General features: G+C 53.0%; 1 protein-coding gene across 1 annotated transcript in view; it reads left to right on the top strand.

Moving 5' to 3' along the window:
• Positions 1-633: 633 nt before the first annotated feature.
• The window catches only part of LOC122550326 (protein rtoA-like), a 72402-nt gene continuing 59760 nt past the window's right edge, over positions 634-13275 (top strand). Inside the window, exons 1-2 of the mRNA XM_043691051.1 lie at positions 634-856; positions 1022-1408. Of these exons, the coding sequence (XP_043546986.1) occupies positions 634-856; positions 1022-1408 (610 nt within the window). The remainder of the gene's footprint in view (positions 857-1021; positions 1409-13275) is intronic.

Here is a 13275-nt window from a genome sequence, read left to right as displayed (position 1 = left end):
ACAGGACAACACGTGCAGTGAGTCCCAGAACAACATGGATAGTGAGTCCCAGAACAATACAGACAATGAGTTCTGGAAGAACGTTTACAGTGAGTCCCAGATCAATGCTCCCAGTGAGTCCCGAAACAGCACGGACAGCGATTCCCGGACCGACAAGGGCTGTGAGACACAGAACAACACAGGCAGTGAGTCCCAAAACAACACGGGCAGTGAATCCCAGAACAACACGGACAGTGAATCCCAAAACAAAACGGACAATGAGTCCCAGAACAACACGGGCAGTGAGTCCCAAAACAACACGGGCAGTGAATCCCAGAACAACACGGACAGTGAATCCGAAAACAACACGGACAATGAGTCCCGGAACAACACGGGCAGTGAGTCCCAGAACAACTCGGGCAGTGCATCTCAGGACAACACAGGCAGTGATTCCCAGAACAAAATGGGCAGTGAGTCCCAGAATAACACGGACAGTGAGTCACAGAACAACACGGACAGTGAGTCCGAGGACAACTCGGGCAGTGAGTCCCAGAACAACATGGGCAGTGAGTCCCAGAACAACACGGACAGTGAGTCCGAGGACAACACGGGCAGTGAGTCCCAGAACAACACGGTCAGTGAGTCACAGAACACATGGGCAGTGATTCCCAGATCAACATTGGCAGTGAGTCCCAGAACAACACGAGCAGTGAGTCCCAGAACACCACGAGCAGTGAGTCCGAGGACAGCATGGACAGTGAGTCCCGGACCACCACGGGCAGTGAGTACCGGAACAACACGGAAAGTGAGTCGCAGAACAACATGAACAGTGAGTCCAAGAAAAACACGGGCATTGTGGCCCTGAACAACATGGACAGTGAGTCCCAGAACAGCATGGACAGTGAGTCCTGGGACAACAGGGGCAGTGAGTCCCAGAACAACGTGGAAATGGTGTCCCGGAACAACACGGACAGTGAGTCACAGAACAACACGGGCAGTGAATCCCAGAACAACACGGGCAGTGAGTCCGAGGACATCTCAGGCAGTGAGTGCCAGAACAACACGGTCAGTGAGTCCCAGAACACCACGAGCGGTGAGTCCCAGAACACCACGAGCAGTGAGTCCGAGGACAACACGGTCAGTGAGTCACAGAACAACACAGGCTGTGAGTCCCAGAATACCACTAGCTGTGAGTCCAAGACCAAAATGGGCTGTGAGTTCCAGAACATCACGGGCAATCTGTCCTGGAACAACGTGGGCAGTGAGTCTCAGAACAACGCGGACAGTGATTCCTGGAACAGCAGGGGCAGTGAGTCCCAGAACAATGCGGAAATGGAGTCCCGGAACAACACGGGCAGTGAGTCCCAGAAAAACATGGCAAGGGGGTCCCAGAACAACAGGGAAATGGAGTCCCGGAACAACACGGGCAGTGAGTCCCAGAACAACACAGCAGTGAGTCGCGGAAAAACACAGGCAGTCTGTCCCAGAACAACATGGACAATGAGTCCCAGAACAGCACGGACAGTGAGTCCCAGAACAACACGATCAGTGAGTCTTAGAACAACATGGGCAGTGAGTCCAAGAACAACACCGGCAGTGCGTCCCAGAACAACATGGGCTGTGAGTTCCCGAACAAAATGGACAGTGTGTCCTGGAACAACACGGCCAGTGAGTCCCAGAACAACGCGAGAGTGAGTCACGGAACAACATGAACAGTGAGTCCCAGGACATCATGAGGAGTGAGTCCCAGAACACCGTGGACAGTGAGTCCTAGAACAACACGTGCAGTGAGTCACAGGACAATACGTACAGTGAGTCCCAGAACAACATGGATAGTGAGTCCCAGAACAATACAGACAATGAGTTCTTGAAGAACGTTTACAGTGAGTCCCAGATCAATGCTCCCAGTGAGTCCCGAAACAGCACGGACAGCGATTCCCGGAACGACAAGGGCTGTGAGTCCCAGAACAACACGGACAGTTGAGTCCCAAAACAACACCAGCAGTGAATCCCAGAACAACACGGACAGTGAATCCCAAAACAACACGGACAATGAGTCCCGGAACAACACCGGCAGTGTGTCCCAGAACAAAATGGACAGTGAGTCCCAGAACAACATGGACAGTGAGTCCCAGAACAACACGAGCAGTGAGTCCCAGAACAACACGAGCAGTGAGTCCCAGAACAACAGGGCAGTGTGTCCCAAACCACAACGGGCAGTGAGTACCGGAACAACATGGGCAGTGAGTCCCAGAACATCACGGACAGTGAGTCCCAGAACAACACGGGCAGTGCATCTCAGGACAACACAGGCAGTGAATCCCAGAACAACATGGGCAGTGAGTCCCAGAACACCACGAGCAGTGAGTCCGAGGACAGCATGGACAATGTGTCCCAGAACACCACGGGCAGTGAGTACCGGAACAACATGGTCAGTGAGTCCCTGAACAACACGGAAAGTGAGTCCCAGAACAACATGAACAGTGAGTCCCAGAACAACACGGGCAGTGTCCCTCTGAACAACATGGACAGTGAGTCCCAGAACAGCATGGACAGTGTGTCCCAGAACACCACGGGCAGTGTGTACCGGAACAACATGGTCAGTGAGTCCCTGAACAACACAGAAAGTGAGTGCCAGAACAACATGAACAGTGAGTCACAGAACAACGCGGGCAGTGTGTCCCTGAACAACATGGACAGTGAGTCCCAGAACAGCATGGACAGTGAGTCCCAGAACAGCATGGACAGTGAGTACCGGAACAACATGGACAGTGAGTCCCAGAACACCACGGGCAGTGAGTCCCACAACAACAAGCGCAGTGAGTACTGGAACAACACGGGCAGTAAGACCCAGAACAGCACGGACAGTGAGTCTGAGAACAACATGGATAGTGAGTCCCAGAACAACACGGATAATGAGTCCCAGAACAACACGATCAGTGGCTCCCTGAACAACGCGGACAATGAGTCCTGGAACAGCACGGGAGTGAGCCGCAGAACAACGCGGACAGTGAATCCCAGAACACTACGGGCAGTGAGTCCCAGAACAACAAGCGCAGTGAGTCCCAGAACAATACAGCAGTGAGTCGCGGAAAAACACGGGCAGTCTGTCCCAGAACAACATGGACAGTAAGTCCCAGAACAGCAGGTTCAGTGAGTCCCAGAACAACACGGATAGTGAGTCCCAGAACAACACGGATGGTGAGTCCCAGAACAACACGAGCAGTGAGTCCCGAAACAACAAGGGCAGTGAGTCCTGGAACAGCACGGACAGTGAGTCCCAGAACAACACGGGCAGTGAGTCCTAGAACAATACGGGCAGTGAGTCGCGGAAAAACACAGGCAGTCTGTCCCAGAACAACATGGCCAACGAGTCCCAGAACAGCACGGACAGTGAGTCCCAGAACAGCACGGACAGTGAGTTCCAGAAGAACACGGGCAGTGAGTCCCAGAACAACATGGATAGTGAGTCCCAGAACAACACGGGCAGTGAGTCCCAGAACAGCACGGGCAGTGCGTCCCAGATCAACATTGATAGTGAGTCCCAGAACAACATGGAGAGTGATTCCCACAACAATCCCGTCAGTGAGGTCTGGAAAAATGTGGTCAGTGAATCCCAGAACAATGCTCCCAATGTGTTACGAAACAGCACGGACAGCGATTCCCGGAACAACATGTGCAGTGAGTTCCAAAACAACACGGGCAGTGAAACCCAGAACAGCACGGATAGTGAGTCCCGGAACAACATCGATAGTGAGTCCCAGAACAACATGGGCAGTGTGTCCTGGAACAACATGGATAGTGGGTCCCAGAACAACATGGATAGTGAGTCCCAGAACAACACGAGCAGTGAGTCCCAGAACAACATGGGCTGTGAGTCCCAGAACAACACCGGCAGTGCGTCCCAGAGCAACATGGGCAGTGAGTCCCCGAACAAGACGGACAGTGAGTCCTGGAACAACACGACAAGTGAGCCCCAGCATAACGCGAGAGTGAGTCAAGGAACAACATGAACAGTGAGTGCCAGGACAACATGAGGAGTGAGTCCCAGAACACCGTGGATAGTGAGTCCTGGAACAACACGAGCAGTGAGTCACAGGACAACACGGACAGTGAGTCCCATAACAACGCGGACAGTGAATCCTGGAACAACACGGCCAGAGGGTCCCAGAACAACATGGAAATGGAGTCCCGGAACAACACGGGCAGTGAGTCCCAGAACAACGCAGAAATGGAGTCCCGGAACAACACGGGCTGTGAGTCGCAGAACTACGCGGCCATTGGGTCCCAGATCACCAGGGAAATGGTGTCCCGGAACAACACGGGCAGTGAGTCCCAGAACAACAAGTGCAGTGAGTACTGGAATAACACGGGCAGTCTGTCCCAGAACAACATGAACATTGGGTCCCAGAACAACTCGGGCAGTGAGTCCCAGAACAACATGGATAGTGAGTCCTGGAACAAGACGGGCAGTGAGTCACAGAACAACGCGGACAGTGAGTCCCAGAACAGCATGGACAGTGAGTCGCAGAACAGCACAGGCAGTGAGTCGCAGATCAACATGGATAGTGAGTCCCAGAACAACACAGGCAGTGAGTCCCAGAACAACACGGACAGGGAGTTCCGGAATAATACAGACTCCTCGCCCCAGAACAACACGGGCAGTGAGTCCCACAACAACAAGCGCAGTGAGTACTGGAACAACACGGGCAGTAAGTCCCAGAACAGCACGGCCAGTGAGTCCCAGAAGAACATGGATAGTGAGTCCCAGAACAACACGGATAATGAGTCCCAGAACAACACGATCACTGAGTCCCAGAACAACATGGGCAGTGAGCCCCAGAACACCACGGGCAGTGAGTCCCAGAACAACAAGTGCAGTGAGTCCCAGAACAACACAGCAGCGAGTCGCGGAAAAACACGGGCAGTCTTTCCCAGAACCACATGGACAGTAAGTCCCAGAACAGCACGGACAGTTAGTCCCAGATGAACACGGGCAGTGAGTCCCTGAACAATACCGTCAGTAAGTTCTGGAAAAACGTGGTCAGTGAATCCCAGAACAATGCTCCCAATGTGTCCTGAAACAGCACGGACAGCGATTCCTGGAACACCATGTGCAGTGAGTTCCAGAACAACACGGGCAGTGAGTCCCAGAACAACACGGGCAGTGAAACACAGAACAACGCGGACAGTGAGTTCCGGAATATCACAGACACCTCTCCCCAGAACAACACGGGTAGTGAGTCACAGAACGACATGGATAGTGAGTTCCAGAACAACATGGATAGTGTGTCCCAGAACAATACAGACAGCGAGGTCTGGAACAACATGGACAGTGAGTCCCAGACCAATGCTACCAGTGGTCCCTTAACAGCACGGACAGTGATTCCCGAAACAGCACGGACAGCGATTTCCGGAACAACGTGGGCAGTGAATCCCAGAACAACACGGGCAGTGAATCCCAGAATAACACAGATAGTGAGTCCCAGAACAAGACGGACAGTGAGTCCCAGAACAACACGGGCAGTGTGACCCAGAACAACATGGACAGTGAGCCCCGGAACAGCATGGGCAGTGAGTCCCAAAACAAGGGCAGTGAGTCCCAGAACAACATAGATAGTGAGTCCCGGAACAGCATTGGCAGTGAGTCCCGGAACAACACGGGCAGTGAGTCCCAGAACAACACGGACAGTGAGCTCAAGAACAACGCGGACAGTGAATCCTGGAACAGGCACAGTGAGTCCCAGAACACCATGGGCAGTGAGTCCCAGAACAACAAGCGCAGTGAGTACTGGAACAACGCGGGCAGTGGATCCCAGAACAGCACGGACAGTGAGTCCAAGAACAACATGGGAAGTGAGCCCCTGAACAACATGGATAGTGAGTACCAGAACAACATGATCAGTGAGTCCTAGAACAACATGAGCAGTGAGTCCCGGAACAAGTCGGGCAGTGAGTCCCAGAGCAATTTGGACAGTGAGTCCTGGAACAACACGGACAGTGAGTCCCAGAACAACACAGACAGTGAGTCCCAGAACAACGCGGATATTGAGTCCCAGACCAACATGGGCAGTGAGTCCCAGAACAACACAGACAGTGAGTCCCAGAACAACGCGGACATTGAGTCCCAGACCAACACTGACAGTGAGTCCCAGGACAACATGGGCAGTGCTCCCTGGAACAACATGGGCAGTTAGCCACAGAACAACACGGACAGTGATTCCAGAACAACATGGAAATGGAGTCCCGGAACAACACGAGCAGTGCGTCCCAGAACAATGCGGCCAGTGGGTCCCAGAACAACATGGCTAGTAAGTCCCAGAACAACACAGATAATGAGTCCCAGAACAACACGATCAGTGAGTCCCAGATCAGCACGAGCAGTGAATCCCGGAACAACATGCGCAGTGAGTCCCAGAACAACACGGACAGTGAGTCCTGGAACAACATGGACAGTGAGTCCCAGAACAACGCGGACAGTGAATCCTGGAACAACACAGGCAGTGAGCCCCAGAACACCATGGGCAGTCTGTCCCAGAACAACATGGACAGTGAATCCCAGAACAGCATGGGCAGTGAATGCCAGAACAACACAGATAGTGAGTCCCAGAACAAGACGGACAGTGAGTCCCAGAACAGCATGGGCAATGAGTCCCAGAACAACATGGGCTGTGAGTACCAGAACAACATAGATAGTGAGTCCCGGAGCAGCATTGGCAGTGAGTCCCAGAACAACATGGGCAGTGAGCCCCAGAACAACATGGACAGTGAGTCCCCGAACAACACGGGCAATGAGTCCCAGAACAACATGGACAGTGAGTCCTGGAACAACACGGGCAGTGAGTCGCAGAACAATGCAGACAGTGAGTCCCAGAACAGCATGGACAGTGAGTTGCAGAACATCACAGGCAGTGAGTCCCAGATCAACATGGATAGTGAGTCCCAGAACAACACAGGCAGTGAGTCCCAGAACAATGCGGACAATGAGTTCCAGAATAACACAGACACCTCGCCCCAGAACAACACGGGCAGTGAGTCACAGAACAACATGGATAGTGAGTCCCAGAACAACATTGATAGTGTGTCCCAGAACAATACAGCAGCGAGGTCTGGGAAAACATGGACAGTGAGTCCCAGACCAATGCTACCAGTGGTTCCGAAACAGCACGGACAGTGATTCCCGAAACAGCACGGACAGCGATTCCCGGAACAACATGGGCAGTGAATCCCAGAACAACACGGGCAGTGAATCCCAGAATAACACAGATAGTGAGTCCCAGAACAAGACGGACAGTGAGTCCTGGAACAACACGGGCAGTGGGTCCCAGAACAACATGGACAGTGAATCCCTGAACAACATGGGCAGTGAGTCCTGGAACCACAAAGGCAGTGAGTCCCAGAACGACAATGGCAGTGAGTCCCCGAACAGCACGATGAGTGAGTCCTGGAACAACACGGGCAGTGAGTCCCAGAACAATACGGACAATGAGTCCAAGAACAAAAAAGGCAGTGAGTCCCAGAACAACAAAGGCAGTGAGTCCCAGAACAACACCAGCAATGCGTCCTGGAACAACAAAGGCAGTGAGTCCCAGAACAACAAAGGCAGTGAGTCCCAGAACAACACCGGCAATGCGTCCCAGAACAACATGGGATGTGAGTCCCAGAACAAGACGGACAGCGAGTCCTGGAACAACATGGACAGCGAGTGCCAGCACAATGCGAGAGTGAGTCACAGAACAACATGAACAGTGAGCCCCAGAACAACATGAGGAGTGAGTCCCAGAACACCGTGGACAGTGAGTCCTGGAACAACACGAGCAGTGAGTCACAGGACAACACGGGCAGTGAGTCTCAGAACAACACGGGCACTGAGTCCCAGAACAACGTGGACAGTAAGTCCTCGAACAACACAGGCAGTGAGTCAAAGGACAACAGGGACAGCGAGTCCTGGAACAACACGGGCAGTGAGTCCCAGACCAACATGGACAGTGACTCCTGGAACAACATGTGCAGCGAGTCTCAGAGCAACACGAACAGTGAGTCCCAGAACAACAAGGTCGGTGAGTTCCAGAAAAACAAGGTCAGTGTGTCCCAGAACCCCACGGGCAGTGAGTCCCAGAACAACACGGGCAGTGAATCCCAGAACAACAGGGATAGTGAGTCACAGAACAACACGGGCAGTGAGTCCCAGAACAGCATTGATAGTGAGTCCCAGAACAACATGGAGAGTGATTCCCAGAACAACACGGATAGTGAGTCCCAGAACAATACCGTCAGTGAGTTCTGGAAAAATGTGATCAGTGAATCCCAGAACAATGCTCCCAATGTGTCCCGAAACAGCACGGACAGCGATTCCCGGAACAACATGTGCAGTGAGTTCCAGAAAAACACGGGCAGTGAGTCCCAGAACAACACGGGCAGTGAAACCCAGAACAGCACTGATAGTGAGTCCCGGGACAACATCGATAGTGAGTCCCAGAACAACACGGATAGTGAGTCCCAGAACAACACGATCAGTGAGTCCAAGAACAGCACGATCAGTGAGTCCCAGAACAACATGGGCAATGAGTCCCAGAACAACATGGGGCATGCGTCCCAGAACAACACGGGCTGTGAGTCCCCGAACAAGATGGACAGTGTGTCCTGGAACAACACGGCCAGTGAGTCCCAGCACAACGCGAGAGTGAGTCATGGAACAACATGAACAGTGAGTCCCAGGACAACATGAGCAGTGAGTCCCAGAACACCGTGGATAGTGAGTCCTAGAACAACACGAGCAGTGAGTCACAGGAAAACACGGACAGTGAGTCCTAGAACAACACGGGCAGTGAGTCCCAGAACAACGCGAACAGTGATTCCTGGAAGAACAGGGGCAGTGAGTCCCAGAACAACGTGGAAATGGAGTCCCGGAACAACAGGGGTAGTGAGTCCCAGACCAACACTGACCGTGAGTCCTGGAACAACACGGGCAGTGGGTCCCAGAACAACATGGACAGTGAGTCCCTGAACAACATGGGCAGTGAGTCCTGGAACCACATAGGCAGTGAGTCCCAGAACGACAAAGGCAGTGAGTCGCTGAACAGCACGATGAGTGAGTCCCGGAACAACACGGGCAGTGAGTCGCAGAACAACACGGACAATGAGTCCAAGAACAACAAAGGCAGTGAGTCCCAGAACAACAAAGGCAGTGAGTCCCAGAACAACACCGGCAATGCGTCCCAGAACAAAATGGGATGTGAGTCCCAGAATAAGACGGACAGCGAGTCCTGGAACAACACGGACAGTGAGTGCCAGGACAACGCGAGAGTGAGTCACAGAACATCATGAACAGTGAGTCCCAGAACAACATGAGGAGTGAGTCCCAGAACACCGTGGACAGTGAGTCCTGGAACAACACGGGCAGTGAGTCACAGGACAACACGGGCAGTGAGTCCCAGAACAACATGGGCGGTGAGACCTGGAACAACACGGGCACTGAGTCCCAGAGCAACGCGGACAGTAAGTCCTAGAACAACACAGGCAGTGAGTCACAGGACAACACGGACAGTGAGTCCTGGAACAACACGGGCAGTGAGTCCCAGAACAACGCGGACATTGAGTCCCAGACCAATGTGGACAGTGACTCCTTGAACAACATGTGCAGCGACTCTCAGAACAACATGGACAGTGAGTTCCAGAACAAGAAGGTCGGTGAGTCCCAGAACAACAAGGTCAGTGAGTCCCAGAACCCCACTGGCAGTGAGTCCCAGAAAAACACGGGCAGTGAATCCCCGAACAACACGGACAGTGAGTCACAGAACAACATGGAAAGTGATTCCCAGAACAACACGGATAGTGAGTCCCAGAACAATACCATCAGTGAGTTCTGGAAAAATGTGATCAGTGAATCCCAGAACAATGCTCCCCATGTGTCCCGAAACAGCACAGGCAGCGATTCCCGGAACAACATGTGCAGTGAGTTCCAGAACAACACGGGCAGTCAGTCCCAGAACAACACGGGCAGTGAAACCCAGAACAGCATGGATAGTGAGTCCCGGAACAACATCGATAGTGAGTCCCAGAACAACACGGATAGTGAGTCCCAGAACAACATGAACAGTGAGTCCCAGAACAACATGGGCAGTGAGTCCCAGAGCAACACGGGCATGCGTCCCAGAACAACACGGGCTGTGAGTCCCCGAACAAGACGGACAGTGTGTCCTGGAACAACACGGCCGGTGAGTCCCAGCACAACGCAAGAGTGACTCACGGAACAACATTAACAGTGAGTCCCAGGACAACATGAGCAGTGAGTCCCAGAACACCGTGGATAGTGAGTCCTAGAACAACACGAGCAGTGAGTCACAGGACAACACGGACAGTGAGTCCTAGAACAACACGGGCAGTGAGTCCCAGAACAACGTGGAAATAGAGTCCCGGAACAACAGGGGCAGTGAGTCCTCGAACAACACGGGCAGTGAATCCCAGAACAACACGGGCAGTGAGTCCCAGAACAACACGGAGAGTGAGTCCGAGGACATCTCGGGCAGTGAGTCCCAGAACAACACGTTCAGTGAGTCACAGAACAACATGGGCAGTGAGTCCCAGAACAACATGGGCAGTGAGTCCCAGAACAACACGAGCAGTGAGTCCCAGAACACCACAAGCAGTGAGTCCAAGGACAACACGGTCAGTGAGTCACAGAACAACACAGTCTGTGAGCCCCAGAACGCCACGGGCTGTGAGTCCCAGATCAACATGGGCTGTGAGTTCCAGAACATCACGGGCAGTGTGTCCTGGAACAACGTGGGCAGTGAGACTCAGAACAACGCGGACAGTGATTCCTGGAACAACAGGGGCAGTGAGTCCCAGAACAACGCGTAAATGGTGTGCCGGAACAACACGGGCAGTCAGTCCCAGAACAACACGGCCATTGGGTCCCAGTACAATACGGAAATGGAGTCCCGGAACAGCATGGGCAGTGAGTCCGAGAACAACATGGACAGTGAGTCCTGGAACAACACGGACAGTGAGTCCCAGAACAATGCGGACAATGAATCCTGGAACAACACGTGCAGTGAGCCCCAGAACAACAAGTGCAGTGAGTCCCAGAACAACACGGGCAGTGTGTCCCTGAACAACATGGACAGTGAGTCCCAGAACAGCATGACCAGTGAGTCCCAGAACACCACGGGCAGGGAGTACGGGAACGACATGGACAGTGTGTCCCAGAACAGCATGGGCAGTGAGTCCCACAACAACAAGCGCAGTGAGTACTGGAACAACACGTGCAATAAGTCCCTGAACAGCACAGACAGTGAATCCCAGAACAACATAGATAGTGAGTCCCTGAACAACACGGATAATGAGTCCCAGAACAACGCGGTCACTGAGTCCCAGAACAGCACGAACAGTGAGTCCCAGAACAACGCGGACAGTGAATCCTGGAACAACATGGGCAGTGAGCCCCAGAACACCATGGGCAGTGAGTCCCAGAACAACAAGCGCAGTGAGTCCCAGAACAACACGGGCGGTGTGTCCCTGAACAACATGGACAGTAAGTCCCAAAACAGCACGGACAGTTAGTCCCAGAAGAACACTGGCAGTGAGTCCCAGAACAACATGGATAGTGAGTCCCAGAACAACATAGATAGTGAGTCTCGGAACAGCATTGGCAGTGAGTCCCGGAACAACACGGGCAGTGAGTCCCAGAACAACACGGATAGTGAGTCCAAGAACAACGCGGACACTGACTCCTGGAACAGGGACAGTGAGTCCCAGAACCCCATGGGCAGTGAGTAGCAGAACAACAAGCGCAGTGAGTACTGGAACAGCATGGGCAATGAGTCCCAAAACAGCACGGACAGTGAGTACCAGAACAACATAATCAGTGAGTCCTAGAACAACATGAGCAGTGAGTCCCGGAACAACACGGGCAGTGAGTCCCAGAACAGCACGGGCAGTGAGTCCCAGATCACATGGATAGTGAGTCCCAGAACAACATGGGGAGTGATTCCCAGAACAACACGGATAGTGAGTCCCACAACAATACAGACAGTGAATTCTGGAGAAACGTGGTCAGGGAATCCCAGAACAGTGCTCCCAATGTGTCCCGAAACAGCACGGACAGCGATTCCCGGAACAACATGTGCAGTGAGTTCCAGAACAACACGGGCAGTGAGTCCCAGAATAACACGGGCAGTGAAACCCAGAACAGCACGGATAGTGAGTCACAGAACAACACGGGCAGTGTGTCCCGGAACAACATGGATAGTGGGTCCCGGATAGTGAGTCCCAGAACAACACGATCAGTGAGTCCCAGAACAACACGAGCAGTGAGTCCCAAAATAACATGGGCAGTGAGTCCCAGAACAACATAGATAGTGAGTCCCGGAACAGCATTGGCAGTGAGTACCGGAATAACACGGACAGTGAGTTCAAGAACAACGCGGACAGTGAATCCTGGAACAGGGCCAGTGAGTCCCAGAGCACCATGGACAGTGAGTCCCAGAACAACATGGACAGTGAGTCCCGGAACAGCATGGGCAGTGAGTCCCAGAACAAAATGGGCAGTGAGTCTCAGAACAACATAGATAGTGAGTCCCGGAACAGCATTGACAGTGAGACCCAGAAAAACACGGGCAGTGTGTCCCAGAACAACATGGACAGTGAGTGCTGGAACAACACGGGCAGTGAGTCACAGAACAACACGGACAGTGAGTCCCAGAACAGCATGGACAGTGAGTCCCAGAACAGCACAGGAAGTGAGTCCCAGATCGACATGGATAGTGAGTCCCAGAACAACACAAGCACCTCGTCCCAGAACAACAAGGGCAGTGAGTCCCAGAACAACATGGATAGTGAGTCCCCGAACAACACGGATAGTGTGTCCCAGAACAATACAGACAGTGAGGTCTGCAAAAACGTGGACAGTGAGTTCCAGAACAATGTTCCCAGTGAGTCCCTAAACAGCACAGACAGTGATTCCAGGAACACCATGGGCAGGGAATCACAGAACAACACGGGCAGCGAATCCCAGAACAACACAAATACTGAGTCCCAGAACAAGATGGACAGTGAGTCCCAGAAAGACACGGGCAGTCGGTCCCAGAACAGCATGGGCAGTGAGTCCCAGAAAGACACGGGCAGTGTGTCCCAGAACAACATGGACAGTGAGTCCCGGAGCAGCATGGACAGTGAGTCCCAGAACATGGGCAGTGAGTCCCAAAACAACATACATAGTGAGTCCCGGAACTACATTGGCAGTGAGTCCCGGAACAACACGGGCAGTGAGTCCCAGAAAACCACGGACAGTGA

This window comes from Chiloscyllium plagiosum, chromosome 5 (genome assembly GCF_004010195.1).
Source record: "Chiloscyllium plagiosum isolate BGI_BamShark_2017 chromosome 5, ASM401019v2, whole genome shotgun sequence".
Lineage (NCBI taxonomy): Eukaryota > Metazoa > Chordata > Chondrichthyes > Orectolobiformes > Hemiscylliidae > Chiloscyllium > Chiloscyllium plagiosum.
Note: the sequence above shows the minus strand (reverse complement) of the source record. Positions and strands in the feature narration are given on the sequence as shown.